The sequence below is a fragment of the Lissotriton helveticus genome, chromosome 9 (genome assembly GCF_964261635.1).
Source record: "Lissotriton helveticus chromosome 9, aLisHel1.1, whole genome shotgun sequence".
Classification (NCBI taxonomy): domain Eukaryota; kingdom Metazoa; phylum Chordata; class Amphibia; order Caudata; family Salamandridae; genus Lissotriton; species Lissotriton helveticus.
In genome coordinates, this window is record NC_136070.1 from 1,244,949,997 (window position 1) to 1,244,965,989 (window position 15,993).

At 41.7% G+C, this 15,993-nt stretch overlaps 1 protein-coding gene across 1 annotated transcript in view; it reads right to left on the reverse strand.

Moving 5' to 3' along the window:
* Positions 1-464: 464 nt before the first annotated feature.
* The window catches only part of RPN1 (ribophorin I), a 47,263-nt gene continuing 31,734 nt past the window's right edge, over positions 465-15,993 (reverse strand). Inside the window, exons 6-10 of the mRNA XM_078661769.1 lie at positions 13,357-13,456; positions 7,542-7,680; positions 4,691-4,810; positions 1,843-2,088; positions 465-1,038 (exon numbers count right to left, since the gene is read on the reverse strand). Of these exons, the coding sequence (XP_078517895.1) occupies positions 856-1,038; positions 1,843-2,088; positions 4,691-4,810; positions 7,542-7,680; positions 13,357-13,456 (788 nt within the window). The 3' untranslated portion in view covers positions 465-855. The remainder of the gene's footprint in view (positions 1,039-1,842; positions 2,089-4,690; positions 4,811-7,541; positions 7,681-13,356; positions 13,457-15,993) is intronic.

The following is a 15,993-nucleotide window of genomic DNA, read 5'->3' on the forward strand; positions in this document are numbered from 1 at the left end:
CCTGCATTGCATATTTTGAACTCAACTGCTTTCCCTATAAACTATCCAATGTCAAAAACATATGATGCATGTTTGGCCCCACCTGGCAACGCAGCCCAGTTGATAGTGTTATATTTCAATATTTTTTAATTTAGGGGAGTCCTTTTCAAGGGTCCTCCCTAAACCTTCAAAAATCCTGACTGTAAAAAAATCTAACATTTTAAAGGCACACAAGCAATTTTTAAGTATAAAAGTTAAAAAAAATCCTTTAATTCTGGCATCACACTTTTTGACCCTCCTTTCACCTTAAAGCTAAGTAAAAAAAAACTGCAAAACCGTTCATACCCCAAAACCCCATTTATTTAAATTTGATCCATCGTATGCTGGAAAAACAAAAGGGTTATGAGACTTTAATTTAAACTCACATAGCTGAATTCCTGCGCTTCAAAAATTACTTTGCGTCAATGACCACCTGAATGAAAACATTTTCTCTCATTTTTTTTATTATAAAGTAAAAACAAAAAAACTTTTGTTTGTTTCTTCTTTACATTTCAAAGACAGAATTGTATTGCATTCATTCATTAAACTTTGTCCAAAAATAGTATAAAGGGGAAACACTGTGGAAAAAAACAAACACATGTAGCAACTTAACTTGCCGTGAAATTTCTGCTCATAACATCAGACTCCAATAGAACATAAATTTCAGTATGTCTTGTCCGATGAAACACCCACCCTTCTGCCCTTTTCAGCGAAAGTTAGACAGTGGACAATAGAAACTGGGGGAAAATATGGACAACATTCTTTGGGCTGCGTGTGTGCCCAACAGACACACTTTAATCTCATTAGCTGTTATTTTCTATTAGGACATTGGAAAAATTACAATGCGTCAAGAATGTTATCAATTTTGGTGACTAGCTCCTGGCGTTTGTTGGAATGCGCCTTCTCATTTTCGATGTAGGAGTCTTTCTTAAGCTTGCCAGCGACCAACCGCTCGGCCTCCATGGACGACTTCAGCACAATCTCCTTCACGTGAGCATCAAGCTTCTGGATCTCAGCCACCTTTCATGTAAAGGATGGAATACTTGTTAAGACACTTTAGTATGGTTTTGTTGTATATATTGGTCAGCTTGTGCCCATCTTGGCCACTGTCTGCGGTAGCCATCTTAAGTGACACAGATTTGTGTGTAAACATTTACTTGTGCTATACTCGCCTCTCTATCTAGTAGAAGAGTGATGAAAAAATAAAAATAAAGTGATGCTAAATGATATACACGATTCCACAACATGCTACAATTTAAATAAGCTGTTAAGACTGACTTGTCCCCCACACACACCCAACAACTTAACTGCCCTCTGCTCTCAATGGAATGGTCTTCCATGCCGTCCATCGCTCTGAAAGCAGTATGGTTGCCTTTTGGATGGTTGCAAGATATATAAGTGTCCATAAATATAACGCCAACAACTTTTAAATAATGGTGGGCAATATAGATGTATTATGAGGTATAAACTAGAATGAGGGACTTATTGATTTAAATGGGCTATAATTATTTTTCTTTAAAACACCAGAAATCCCAATCAGTTTAGAGGGTAACTATTTTGAATATCCTAGTTCGGAAAAACACGGTTTCCCCATTATGGGACATTCAAAGCAACTGTAGAAACAATAGCAGGAATTCCTTGATGAATTGTGTTTATATAATGAATACTGAATTGCTTTATAAGCTATTGTGATGGCTTTATTAGCATTCTCGATTTTCAAAAAATGTGTAACTTTGAATGTTGAGTGGTTGCTTTAACCCAACGATAAACTAATTTAAGTAAATACCTAAACAGCAGCACAGGAACCTACAATGCACCTCTTACCTTATCACACATGTCTGATCCTTCCGCTTTGAGCTTGGACTGCAAAGAGGCGATCTCATTCGTAAGAGCTTTGTGCTCCGTTTCCAATGTTTTTTTACCACTATTTAAAGTGGAAATATCCCTGGACTGCTTATATTTATTCACTGCTTCGTCAAAGTGGCGGTACAGTCCAAGTCTCTTGTTCACCAAGGTCAAAATCTGCTCCGTGATGCAGGCGACCTTCATCCTGGCTTCGGCAGCTGGGTCCTTAAGAGGAAATAGAGGGCGAGAACATTTAAGAACAATGCAAATCATAAGGCATGCAAATTGAAAATACACCATGAAGGTTTAAGGTAGCAAAGAGCAGTTACTGGCACACAGGGTGGAGTGAAGGTAAAGGGTACATAGAATGCAAGATGGGAAGCTGGACACAAAGGTAGCAAGTGATGCAATTTGGTGAAGGGAATGGACTAGCTTCATTGGTTTGGTGAAACCTAGAGAGCATATGAGGGATTTTTCTTATAGCATGCTGCTTGGTGAAATGGGGAAGAGGACATTGAATGAAGCCAGGCATAGTAGGCGACAGGTGCATTCAGACGGGTAAGTGCCCAACTCAGATGGACAGGGAGTTGATATTGAGAGACCCAAGCCGGAATGCTAGATGTTTGGGGGAGGGGGGCAGGATGGAGGGGACGCGGCAGCAGAGGGTAAAGGACTCTGCTTCATGGCATCGGTGTTCAGTATGCACTGGGCAATGGAGAACAAAACCCTTTCTCCTTTTCATTCATTGGTATGTAACCAGGACAAGAAATCTTAAGGGAGGATGTACAACAGTCTACTGGAGACAAGACAAATGTTCAGTCTAAACAGGCTACGTCTCCTCCACATAGTATAACCGAGTCACAAGACATTTTCAATCCACAGAAAAGCCTTACTACTGCAAACCTCTCCCTTTGTTGCTTTGAGTTAATCATGAGTTTCAGAAGCATTTAACAATGGAAAAATTAAAAAGAAAATAAAGCAAGCGCGAAAGCTAGTCAGAGACCAGGTTCTTGCTCTGCTCCATGGGCATTTTTCCTTTATGCTAACCCAACCCTCTAGAACTTCAAATTCCTTTCTCAGTCCCCAAATGATCCCCACCAAAGTCGCACTGTGCGTATATGCTCTATTTTCTGCTGCAATACGGTTAATGTACCTTTTGAACTATTAAACCATGGTTCACTACTCTGCATTTCGTACCATGTTCATGTCAAAATGTTCTACCATCAGCCCTTTAACAATTGACATGGAATTGGATGCAGAAGATCCGAAAATGCAGCTATAAAAATTTCCCATCTAAAAGTTTATCAAATTTGTGTACAACAAAATCAAATGAAAAAGCCTTTAATTATACACCTTCATCGCACAGTGGACCATTGTGAAGGGGCAGAGCCTACCTCCAGGTCGCAGCGATCCCGTACGAACGCCCATAGGGGCGACAACACTAACCTGCCGCCCAAACCGGCTACACCTCTCTCTGTCTCCCTGCAGGTACCGACAGCATCGCCGGCGCCCAGCGGACCGGAAACGACCTGGAATGACCCCGGAAGTGCAACGGCCACTAAAGGACCGGAAGTGACCCTGCATGACCCCGGAAGCCTTTCCTCAGCGACCCGAGGGGATCGTATAAAGACCAGCAACACAGAGGTGGATGGATCCCCAGCGGTGGACTCGTGGCAGGAGTTGGCGAGACGCGAAGGACCAGCGACGGAGGCTGTAGGAGAGCGGACGCGAGGAGAGAGCGAAGAAGAGGAAGAACTGTGGTGCGAGGATTGGTGGCATCCTCAGGAGGTGGCTGGAAAGCGGCCGTAACTCGGATGAGAGTTGCGGCGGGGCACGTGAGTAATCTGTTATCATTCTCCGTGTTTTCCCCACCTTGTGTAATTAGTGTAAATAGTGTAAATCTTGTACAGATATCACGCGCACCCGCACTGTGTAATATAGTCACCCCCGCACTGTATGATACCTACCACCCCCCCCCCCCTCCCTTCACGACAACCACTCTATTCCGACACCTCCCTTTTCTTTCCCGTCTTACCCTACCCTGTCCTCCTCCCTCACCGTCTATTTCCGTCCCTCCCGGTGCCGGTGACAGTCATCTAAGTTCCGTGTGCTTTGGAACTAACTGCCCTGTGTCTTTCTCACTTACCTCCGAGGGACACCCCAACGCCCGCCAGCAGGAAGGAGATCCCCAGCCCGGCGGAGGAAGACCTACCTGTGTTCCCCTCTTCGGACCCCCTCTCGAGGACCCGGAACAGGACCAGCAAGCAGTATACCCGGACACCGTGCCCAAGGCTTTGACTTCCTCTGTATCTAATAAAATCCTTGCTAACCATAGCACACTACATTCGGCCTCCACGCCTGTTATTCCGGCCCGCACACCCCCACACCCCACAACCATGCAAAGTCAATGCATCATGACCGGACACAGGGTAAGATGCCTTAAAATATGACCGGGTGCGTCAATGAATTGAAGTGCTCCTGCGCTTTCTTCTAGACAGCTTGTTCAATGATGGTCGACTGCCAGAATGCTTCTTCTAAATAAACTGGGAGTTGATTTAGCGTTGGTAAAGCATTCCACTCTAAATCCCAGCTTCAAAGTTTGCATTCCAGTCGACATTATGACATCACTTCGTATTCTGTGGGAGGAGAGTAGAGTATACACACCACTCGGCCACCAATTCTTATTTCCTAACAACTATTAAAAAAAATAATACTACTGTTAAATTGGGATGAAACAATCCACCTTTTGTAAAATACTAAATTATATTCTTGAAACCGGAGCAGAAAACAAAATCATGTTACATAAACACTACCATGAATAAAATACCTTGGTGATGGAGAAGTCCAGCCTCACGTAAAGAATCACAGTGAAGAACAGGATGTAGAAAGCTCCAACCACCAACAGAGGCTCCTGCAGCATCAGAATCTTATTAAAGTTGTAATGTACCTAAAAGAAAGGTTTTGATTATCTTATTATTTGTTTGCCCACAGCCATAGTAAAATACACAGTAGAGAGAAAAATATAAATCTTATATTCATAATCTACATGCATCAAAATCAACATGGAAGACACGGAGGGGAAAGTTAGTCAACAGAACGGACGGGGGGTAGTGGAGCTAAGGCAAAGACTGTAATCAAATTTGGGCCATGTAATCAGTGAAATATATATATCTGGTGTGTAGAGGCCGGCAAGAATAAAGTAAATGAAATGTGATGTTTGTGATTTTTTTTTTTATACTGCATATTTTTCTTTAATTAAATGAAGGATTTTTTTTACTTAACCGTTTTAATAGGGAAATAAAAACTAATGTTCATCTCTATCAAACACTGCAAAAGATCTGGGTATTTTCTGAATGCGGGTGACAGGAATTACAATACAGCACCACTAAAACAGACTACCCTGAAACCGGGGATTAGTGGGAGTGCTAGAAGAAGTAACCCGCTCACTGTTAAATAGTCAGTTCCAGGAACAGTCCATACCATCTGTGTACCACCTTGTGATCTCTCAATAAAGCCAAAGTGAAAAGCATCATCTGATGGGGAGAGCACACGTTTAACAGCCTCCTCCCCATATTTTATTCCAGAACAAGGAATCACTCAATACCACCAAACCAAGTGTTTAGACACTGCAGTGGGTGAGTCACATTTAAGCCACTGGTCACAAGCAGAAGTCATTCAGTTAATGATGCTGAGTAATGAGAGAACACGTGTACACCTCGGTAACATTTGTATGAACGAGTGCTTAAGCGAACAAGTAGTTCAGGAGACTCTCATTTCAGAATGGGCCTCATGGTTAGATGCTCTTATCTGGGAAGGAGACACTTCTGAGCTAGGTTCTGCTCAGAGAAAAGGCAAGATGAAGTTCCATAAAAGGCTACGGACATCCTTCTCCCAATCAATCGTTTATGGTCATGCAATGCGGCCTTTGCTGTTTCGCCACGTTATTTATGGGACCACAGAGCACAAGCTTCTAGCCATCACTAGTGCTAGATTTTCAAAGGAGGATCTTGCAGAAAGCAGCTGCAGAATTTCTTTTGTTTTCAGAGAACTTTAAAGTGAATTTTCAATTAATTTCATACCTTGAGTAATCGTATGTACATTAGGATCACATGGGTAAATCAGGAGCATGTTACTCATTTACAGCCGCGTTTAGAGGTGTTTGAAGTTTATCCTTCAGGCGTCCTATATGGTTACTTTCTAGTCATGGTCCTACAATGGCTTGAGCTATTGTGGCCTCTGCTAAGCAGGCAGCACACCACAGCGTACCTAACCTCCCTCAGGCTTGCATTCCCATTGAGACGGAGTGCGCTCGTACTCGTGGGCTTCAGCTGCGGCTAAATGAGGCAGACAGAAGCACCATCTATGCAACCACATCTTCCTATATTCATTTGCATTCCGGTAAACAAGAGCAGGTGCTCTTGCAATCTGCACAACGAATAGGAGGAAGAGTGAGCAAAGGACTACAAGAATACAAACATTAGGTTTCCATTACCCATCCTCATGTCTACTGCTTCAAACACCCAAAGCCTGAGTTCATACAAGAGCGGACCGAATGAGACCTTTGCATACACTGCCAGCTCTTCGCAAGAAGAGTCTGCATCTCCCCATGTTCACTGCAAGTCATTTATAACGATACATTGGTCTCGTGGCTATTTTTAAGAAGGGCAGCATGCATGGTTATATACAAGAGAATATTGCAAAAAAGAAAACCTAAAACTCGGAAAACTTAGGACAAAACCCAAAATATATGAACAGGATGAAAGTTTAATCTCTCTTAATGAGAAAACTCTACTTGCAGAAGAGAAAGTTAGAAATGTATGACGGAATATGGCTGTCTTTCAACAAAGTCAACACTTAAGAACTACTAAGATACAGGATCCTTTTTTCACTATTCTTTGTCCTGCAAGAGTAAATGTGTCTTCCATGTTCACCATAAGCACTAAGAAATGAAGATACCTTAAAGGAAATATATTGTTTTATTTTATTATGAACATACCGTTTACTCTTCACAGAGCATATCTTAATGTGTAGTTCCATATTTTACTGCAATGGATACTTTTTTAGGACCCCCCTTCACTTTCAGGAAAACAGTTTACAAGAAGAACAGCGAGTATGAGTTCAGCCCCTTCCTTATGGCTAAAATAATATTGCCAAATGGCTTCCAGTAGAACGGGTGACTGGCAAGGGGAACCTTCATTGGCCCAGGCTCACGGGGGGGGGGGGGGGGGGGGGGGAGCAAGAAAGAAGTCTCTGCTAGTCAATAGTGAAAACAATATGGAGTAAAGCAAATCGAATGACTCTGATCTTGGCTTACTATTCATTCAGATGCTTTCATATTTAATCCTGAAAGACATAACTGGCTGCTCAGCTAGCAACCAAAAATATACACTGCAGGTCCAGCACAATCGTGATTTATGCCACCAGCTAGCAGTTCTGCTTTACGTGACTTATGGATCCTTTCAGTGATCTACAGACAGCAGCTAACAAGATCACTGGAACTGGGCATTTCATACTACTAGGTGCAATTTGCACTTCATCGTAGCACATGCTTACATGGTCACAGAATGTGGCTACGTGGAAAGCAGCAACACCATTTCAATAAAAAATTTACAATATGCTGAAAACCCCCCAGATTTGTAATACAACGCAGATCTGCAGCAATAGCCAAAGAAACTCACCACAACATCTTGAATGTGCTGCTCCACCAGGTTGTTCTTATGAGCAACTATAACAGGACGACCAAATGTATCCAAGTAGGTATAGTGCAGCTCATCCTGGGCCCGATCGATATCGTAGGGGCTGTCCACTTGGATGTTCCTGTAGATAAGAGTGTGCAAGCTGAACTTTCACATTGTGTTAGATATAACAACGCGAATATTAAAGACACGCAGGTGAGCACTGAAAACAAATGATTGCGATTTATGCATCCATTGCTCACCAATTATGCCATGTAAAATGCATTCTAAAAAAATGTTGGCAACTTGAAATAAAACTGTTACAAACTGACAAGATACAGTCTTGCTAATCAATCATGACATGCTTAAGACAACTTTAAATACCATTTCACCAAGGCATGATTTAATTTCTTGCATGGTCATATTTTATAGATTCAGATCCAATGTGAAACCAAGAACATCACGAAGAAAGCATGACATTTTGACTAAGTCAACCACACTGTCCATCTACCTGCTGGTGTACAGTTTAGTAGATGCTTACAATTTTGGCAAACAGAGTTCAGTCACAGGGGATACGTTCAATTGCGGAATAGTACACAATGTGGAGGTGATCAGAAGTTCTCCTTGATCTCCACTCACAATTCGGGCAATAGACCACAAGTCTACCCTAGGTTTGGTTACAGAAACAGTTCATAACATTATAAAAGGCTTTACCGTAAACATATCTATGCCACAAGAATTCACAACACCCGATCTCGGAAATAAAGATAAGAAAAAGAGGAGAGCAACTGTATAATCAGAACACGGCCTGTCTAGAAAGTAGTTGTACCGTGACCTCTAGCATATTCCTAGTCCCACAAGGAAAATAAGAGTGGTCTAAATAGTGCCAAAAAATAAGCATTGCCTCTGCATGCACAGGAGCACATTCAGAGCCCCAACAGAAACCCATCCTTTGTGCAGTTAAAAGGAGGACAACCAGATCCTTACTAAACCTGAACCGTAGCATAATATGAGCGGTGACCCATTCAGAGACAGGTAATAACAGAGGTCTGATATAATGCGGTCACTGCCATAACTATATAATACTAGGACGTCATGTAAGGTGGGCTTCTTGAACTCTTGCATCACAGTTTGTTTTTAGAGGAGCCTGTACTGGCCTTCATGTCTAGTCCTCCAATGCAATGGGGAACTAATTAGAGAACACTCACCGTTATATTGGACTGGGAGGTACTTCCTGCACTAACACTTTTTCTAAACTTTATAGCACCTACTTGAGCAAGAGCTTATTTTTAAATGTGAGAGTGAGGTGGTTGCATGGGGTGAGGAGGGAAGCAGGGAAAGGGGCTAAGGACATTTAGTGTGTGTGAATTCTTTGCAGCTCTTCACAATGCAATATCTTTGTTCAACTGCAACCATTGGTCCGAACGTATTAGTTCGCAAAGATATGTGTGGAACATGGCATGTTTCCTGACTGCGATGCTGCTGTCAGTAGGAGGGAAAGGATACTTTGACAATCAGTGCTTTGCAGGAGGTCTGCCCTTTCCGAAGTCAGTTCTTCCTCCGCCGCGAGGTAGGGCACCTCTGTTACTGCTCCTCGTGTATATTGGAGGTTTCCACTAGGTGGTTTGTTATGGTCAATTCCAACGCTTCATTTCAAGAAAGTTTTCCAGGTACAGCCTGGCGAGAATACGGCCATCGCCTTTATTGGGTTCTCCCAGACAATGCTAGTACAGAGTGTGTTCTCTAATGTGGGCTCTTCTCTAATGTTGCATGATGCATGACCCCGTCAAAGGTACCTACTGAATGTGTCCTTCTGGTCTGAATTGAAAACTCAGAGGTATGTGCGTCTGCACAACAGGGTTATTGTGAGGATTTGTCTGGAAGATATTTCTGTCTGGCTTTGACAGAACAATGTTTTTGTTGGTTAAACTGTGACCCTCTCGTTCAATGGCCTTATCCTTTCCGCCTGTGTCGTTTTGGGAAATGGTCCTTCAATTGGCATTAGTCATAATTAAGCAGTACGGCAGTTGAGCTAGTGATACAGGTGCTGCATAAGTTGAATTAAAGGTGATCCCCATAGCCATAGCACCCAATTTCTTGTTTTCCTGATTGGGCTGAGATCTCAAAGCTGTTTTTGGTCCTCCAGATCTGTTCCTGGTTGTAGCAACAATGATAGAATCTGCAGGTAAGCATTTTTGGATCCTAAGGTACCTGTTAATACTTCTTTTCCATAGTTCACTATTCTGAGTCAAAGCATGAAAAACATACTCCTCGTTTGACATCCTTTGCCGGTTTGGTTGCCAAATGGGGGTGTCTAGAGTTCCCTCAAATAAGTTTTACTGTTCTTCCATTTTCATTTCAATACACAATCTTTGTGTACTAGTACATTAAAGTTTTTTAAATTTTATTAAGTGAAGATGCTACAGGAACACTAATCATTAATCTCATCTTCGGATGTCTGCATCATAGATTCAGGAGGCGTAGATCTCTTATTCCTAGATTGCCATCTTCAGGATGTTAGACTGTAGGTGTGAGGTCAGACAAGAGGCACGTCTTGGCGGGGACTGTTCAATGGGTGACCCATCTGAGATAGGTTCCCTGCTAGGAACCTTTTGTGGTAGTTTCTTCTGGTTCCTAATGAATCCTGGACACCCATTTGCTTTTAATTATCAAGTTGACATTAGATCTAAACTTTTGAGCCACTCGAGAGTCTACACAGGAGTCAAATTGCTTTGCTTTTTCTATTATTTTTATGCAGATGTTAAGTAAATATCTAATTTCTACATTTACTTTCCACACACAGAGCTCAAACTGCTTAACAGCCGTCCATCAGCAGTCTAATTTAAAATGTCATATGCTTGAGTCATTAAAATCTACCTTACAATCACTCTGACAACCACATGCCTCCCTTCCCTTTAAATGTCCTCCCAATATCCCAATTCCAAAGCGATCAGCCAGAAACCGGGGCATTTACGTTAACACTTGAGTATGGAAACATTCAGAACCAACACAGCACACCAGCCATATTTTAGGTACCGCACATTTTATTTGTAAAATCAGTCCACACATTCCCTTTCCCCTACCAACGTTATTGAGGTCCTCTCGTGTCAGAAGCATATCCGAATACTATAATAGTTTTCTAATGGGTCTAGGCCTATGCTCCTTAGCCCCTTGGACAAGGCCCTAAACTTTGTGACACTGACTCTTTATAATGTCCTCATTCACCCTCCTTACCTTTCACTACCCTCAACAGCACTGCTGGCTGTCAACTTAGACTATAGCGGTTTACAAGCCATTACTCTATTGCTTCACCCAAAATAACTCATTCAATTCAATAAGCCACAACCTTCAACTTACGCTCTACCGCCCATAACCTACTGTCGCACCCAACCCTCCATCTGCTAGGCAGCGTCTTCATTTCAGTCTTTCTTTTACTTGGAACCCTGCAATGGAACTCTCTTCCTGCCGAAATGCACTCTCTCCTGCACACTCTACTACCTATTTGAAGAAGACTCTTGAAGATGATTAATAACCACAACTTAACCTTAGCTATACATTAAATATGGTACTATGTATATGCATAAAGGAGAATCTTTTGACATAGCTATACTGAGCATCCACCAGCCACAAAAAAAATCTTACTTTACATGTGTCATACTGACCCAAACACACGTGCAGTGTGAAAACTGCTATGTAAAGTTTTAATGTGGAAATGTTTCGGCTGATACACCACATAAATGTGAGTGGAGCTGGAATGCCTTACAGCCACTTCCATAGTTTAAATCACTAGCACAACACATGCATTTAATGTGGTAATACATGCTAATTACAGTGAAATAAAATGAAAAGCAGAAAGACGAATTTAAGGAGGGCTAGTAAGACGAATTTAAGGAGGGCTAGTAAGACAGATCAAACTTGTTTAAGACTGAAAATGATCGATGCCATTTTATGAGAAGCATGTAACCTCAAGATTTACTCCAAATGAGGTGATAATATTTCAACAGCAGTACTTTAAATACTGTCCTCAGAAAGCAATCAGCACAGCAAAATATTAACTGCTGCTACACAATAGGAATGATTGGTAAAACACACTGAGCATTTTTATACTATGAAAGAATATACTAAACAAAGGAATAGAACCTTTACTCTCCAACATTTAGAGTTTTGTTACTATATTACAAATTATTAATCTGACAGTCAACCAACTCTTTACCATTAACCAACTTACATTATTTAGTAGTATTTCCTTACGCATTAATGGTATACACACATAAGTTATCTAAAATACTCTAATCAAAATTCATATATGTTGTATAAAAAGGGTACAGTGTACTGAATATTACTTCAATTTCCTCCAGAACTCGGTAAATATAGCTCTACTTTCGTTCACTAACGGAGGAGTTGCTTCTGTATTACATTTTACCATTTTACTTCCACAGCCTTCAAATTACGGCCAATTCTGTAACAACTGGGCTCCAGGTTTGACATCCGGCTGAACTCATAATTCTAGGGAAGGAAGTTCTGTTGTATTACGGAAGTAACAGTAAGTGACCACCACTAGACTACAATGCTAGAGGTGTGTGACGATTTTAGTCACACCCAAGAGGCCTGGCGTATTCGGAAACAGTCTGTTTGCATCAGTGAACTCAAGTATTCTGAACAAGGTCACCTTTGTCAGACCAGGATACACACAAGATTGCCCATCACAGGAGGACCAACGTGCCAGAAAATCCTGATGTAGCAGCTGAAACCCTTCCCCGAACAGGTGTGCGGGAGAAGCTGGTACTAGAGGGAGTTGCGGGTTGGGGGGCAGGCAAGTAGAGAACAATTTGAAGCTCAGGAGATCGAAATTAGCAGGGACAAGTGCAGGCAGAAAAGCAGCAGCATCCATACTCTACCTGCGGTTAGAGACCAAGAACAGGTGCAGCCGCTCTGTTGCAGTCCAGCCGCTAACCTGGAACGATCCTTTTTTTTGTAAAAATGTTTTGTTTTTTAACCCCTTCCATGCTGATGACAGCCTCCAGCCGTCATGCATCACTGTGGGTGTGTGCTGATGACGGCTGGGGGCCGTCATGAACCCGCCCACTCATTAAAACGGCCGCACAGGCGCAGAATCGCGGCCGTGCCCAAGGGGTTAAAGGAAAAAACTCTAGCTTTCCACTTTATGACCGTACAAATGTTTCATAACAAATATTAGCACAAGGTATCTCAGAGTTTTGCAACTTTCGCCACACCTTACACCCCAAAGGAAGACTAGATTACACTCCAGGAGTTTTGTTTAGGTATAAAGCAACAAAGTGTGGTCTAGAAACGCATGGAGATTCATGCAGTCATAACGGCTTATGTTTTTGTAGAAATCAATAATACTTTCATTTAAAAAAAAGATTATGATTGGCAAAACAAAGACAAGAACATACTGATATTAAAGATACATGCTTACAATTTTGAGACCTCGGAAAACTTTTATAATAAGAGCCCAATAAACTTACCCACTTAAAATAAAAACACTATCACCAACAGGATGAGGGAGAAGGGTGGCAGGGGATTTGAATATTTAATGCGAGCCATGATTTTGAAAAGATATTTGCTCAGACAACAGAGCAGATTAAGGAATTAAAGTGCTTGCAGGCTGGGGAAATACAATGCCAGTTTACTTACTCATGATAACACCTAATATGCTTTGTGAACTATATTAGTTCTAATCATGCATTAAGGATCATTTATGTCTTATGTCATGACTTTTAGCATGGATTTGACAATTGTGCGGGTTTAACCAATACCCTTTTCAGTGAACGAGTTGCACGATGAAAGGACTTACTTGGCTCCTTCTGGCAGGATTATTTTCACAGTCAAAGAATCAACCAACTGCTCATCGAAGACATGGTCAATGAATCTCATCTTCAAGGCATACTGATCTCCTGTGGAGAGAAATGTGCATCAGGATGAAAATCTCAACTACACCCAAAAAAATGTATGCAATCAAAGCCTTAACAAATCTGGCAGTACTATTGTTCTAAAGAATCTATTAAGCTCCCACTGCCTAGTGGCATCAGCACAGACAGCGGGAAGCACAGGGCTTTACATTTTGCAAGACAATGAGATACTTCTAGGTTTTGTATCCCATTATTTAGCGAGTGACCAATACACTGATCTAAACGAGTCAAACAAAAATCTGGCAATGGACGCTGTAGTACTGCCTTTGTACTGAATCGCAAGACAGATGTGAAATTACAGTAGGTGAATATGAGGCAACAACTGATTACCCATATGCTCACTCATCCAGCCATGCACAGTGAATGATGGTAATGTTAAGGAGCCTATGTACTCAAAGTATCTTGCTTGAACCTCATCCCGGTTATGCACTAGCTCACAAAGTGGATCCATCTATAATTTCCAGGAAGGAGACCTATTCCTAAAAGGAGGGCAGAGGTGGGTTTTCGGCACGGTAGCCTTGAGGTACCTCTAAAAATCCTTAACCACTGTGAAACTACAGAATAGATGCAGCTGAGCTGGCTGAAATGGGTATTTCAGTAAGCAGTAATGTATGGTCACAAATGAAAACTGTAGGGAGCACTTAATCAAATGTGAAATACACAGTACGGCCGTCTAGAACAGTATGTTCTCCGATCGATCTTAATCTAGGTACCAATATAGAACCCCTCTTTCACTTGAAGGCATTTGAAACTCTTGAATATGGTCAACTTGCTTCCTTCCAAACGTTTCATGGGTGAAGCCTTCGAATGGCAATAACGTAGGTACTGGGTAAGGTAGTCAGGCAGTTAAATTAGAGATGGTTGGCTGTGGTGAAGGATCTAGACTATCTTGTCTGCATGGAAGCATCCTTCTCGATTATTGTGAGAGAATGTGATCTTGATCGCACTATCAGTGGGGGACATTTGTGGCAGTGAAAAATCACCTTCATACAGCCCTATATGAGCTTCATCAAAAACTTTGAAACAAAAGATATTGGCGGTACGTTTATAAAGCGATCTGATCAGTCAATTAAATCAATAACTGCTATAACTTTAGTCAAGTTCTCCATTAGTGAATATTTGTATAAATGACCGTTATAATTAAAAAAAGATAGATGTCATTTTTATCTTGGATTGGACTTTTTCAGATGAATTATAGGAAGAATTGTCATACTCCTTTTTCATTTGTAAAGCATTGCAATGAGCGTGAACTGTTGATTTGTACCCTATGAATTTATGAGCAATATAAATTAAGAAATATTTTTTCAAAAAGATTATCCCGTGTTGTTTTTCATCTTTAGTCTGACTATATCACTCGAACAGTCATTTTGTTGTATGGATTGTCAGAACCTTACAACTTGACTAAAGTTATAGCAGTTATTGATTAGATTTTTGTAAGTATTAAAATACAAATCTGAATCTGAAAGTCATCTTGATGAACAAATTCCCTTTCTGGCACCTTAAACCCTATACTGTTTTTCCTCCATGGGCATCACCTCTAGGGCCCAGATATTTCAGGGGCATGAAGAGAGCATTTGAGTCAATACCGCAAAGTTCCTCAATACGGTCAAATCTCAGGGCCCAAGGAAGGTGTTCTGTCAAGAGCATGCCCTCAAATCAGGCTCAAACGTTTTCATTTGATACTCAGATGATAACAAGGGACTTTAGAGGTGGCACTCCAAGGCTGGCATGTCAGTCTGCATCATAGGTGGACCTGAACATAGGGTGGACAGCACCTTGGTGGGTTCTGGCTTTACATGACCAGGGCCTGTATAGCCAGGAGACTGCTGGGTCGCCGGAATCGCTAAACCTGTAATGGGCCTTCCAAAGGGGAGTAGACCAAAGGATATAGGTGCCATAAGGAAAATATTCAGCATGGCCTGCCAGAAGACTTCAAACTGCATGGTTCGGTGATGTCAGTATTTCTAGTTTCAGGATGTTCAGCAGAGGAATTAGTTACGTGAGGAAGAGCATGGCATCAGGGAATAGCGTAAATTCTAGAAAGGGTCCTGGCAAAAGTCTACCACAAAAGATCTTTACCGAAATTTTCTATTTCTTTCCCAATCCTGCAATCTTCAGAGACTCAGCTTCTGTTCTTTGGATCTCCTTGTAAGCACATGGTCCCAAGAGTGATGCTCCTCTAAAAGGCAGGCACAGAACTAGCTATGAGCCTCGAGTTTGAGGGTAGAAAGATGGAGACATCCGTACCGTTCTTCACAGCACCAGTCTAATATGTTCTCAGCTTATCCTAAGGGAAAAACAATCTCTTAAAAGGGTTGTAGAACTTGCTGCTCTCAAGGTTGCGGCGGATGTTCGGCACACTTTTACCCTTGCAACTGCTACCCTTATCCAGAGAAGGCAAGTGAGAAGGATACTTTCCTCAAGTAAGAAAAGAAGGATACCTTCCCTTCCAAGGGAGCTTTTTGTGCAATTTATTTTAGGCCTCAAGTAAGAAAAGAAGGATACCTTCCCTTCCAAGGGAG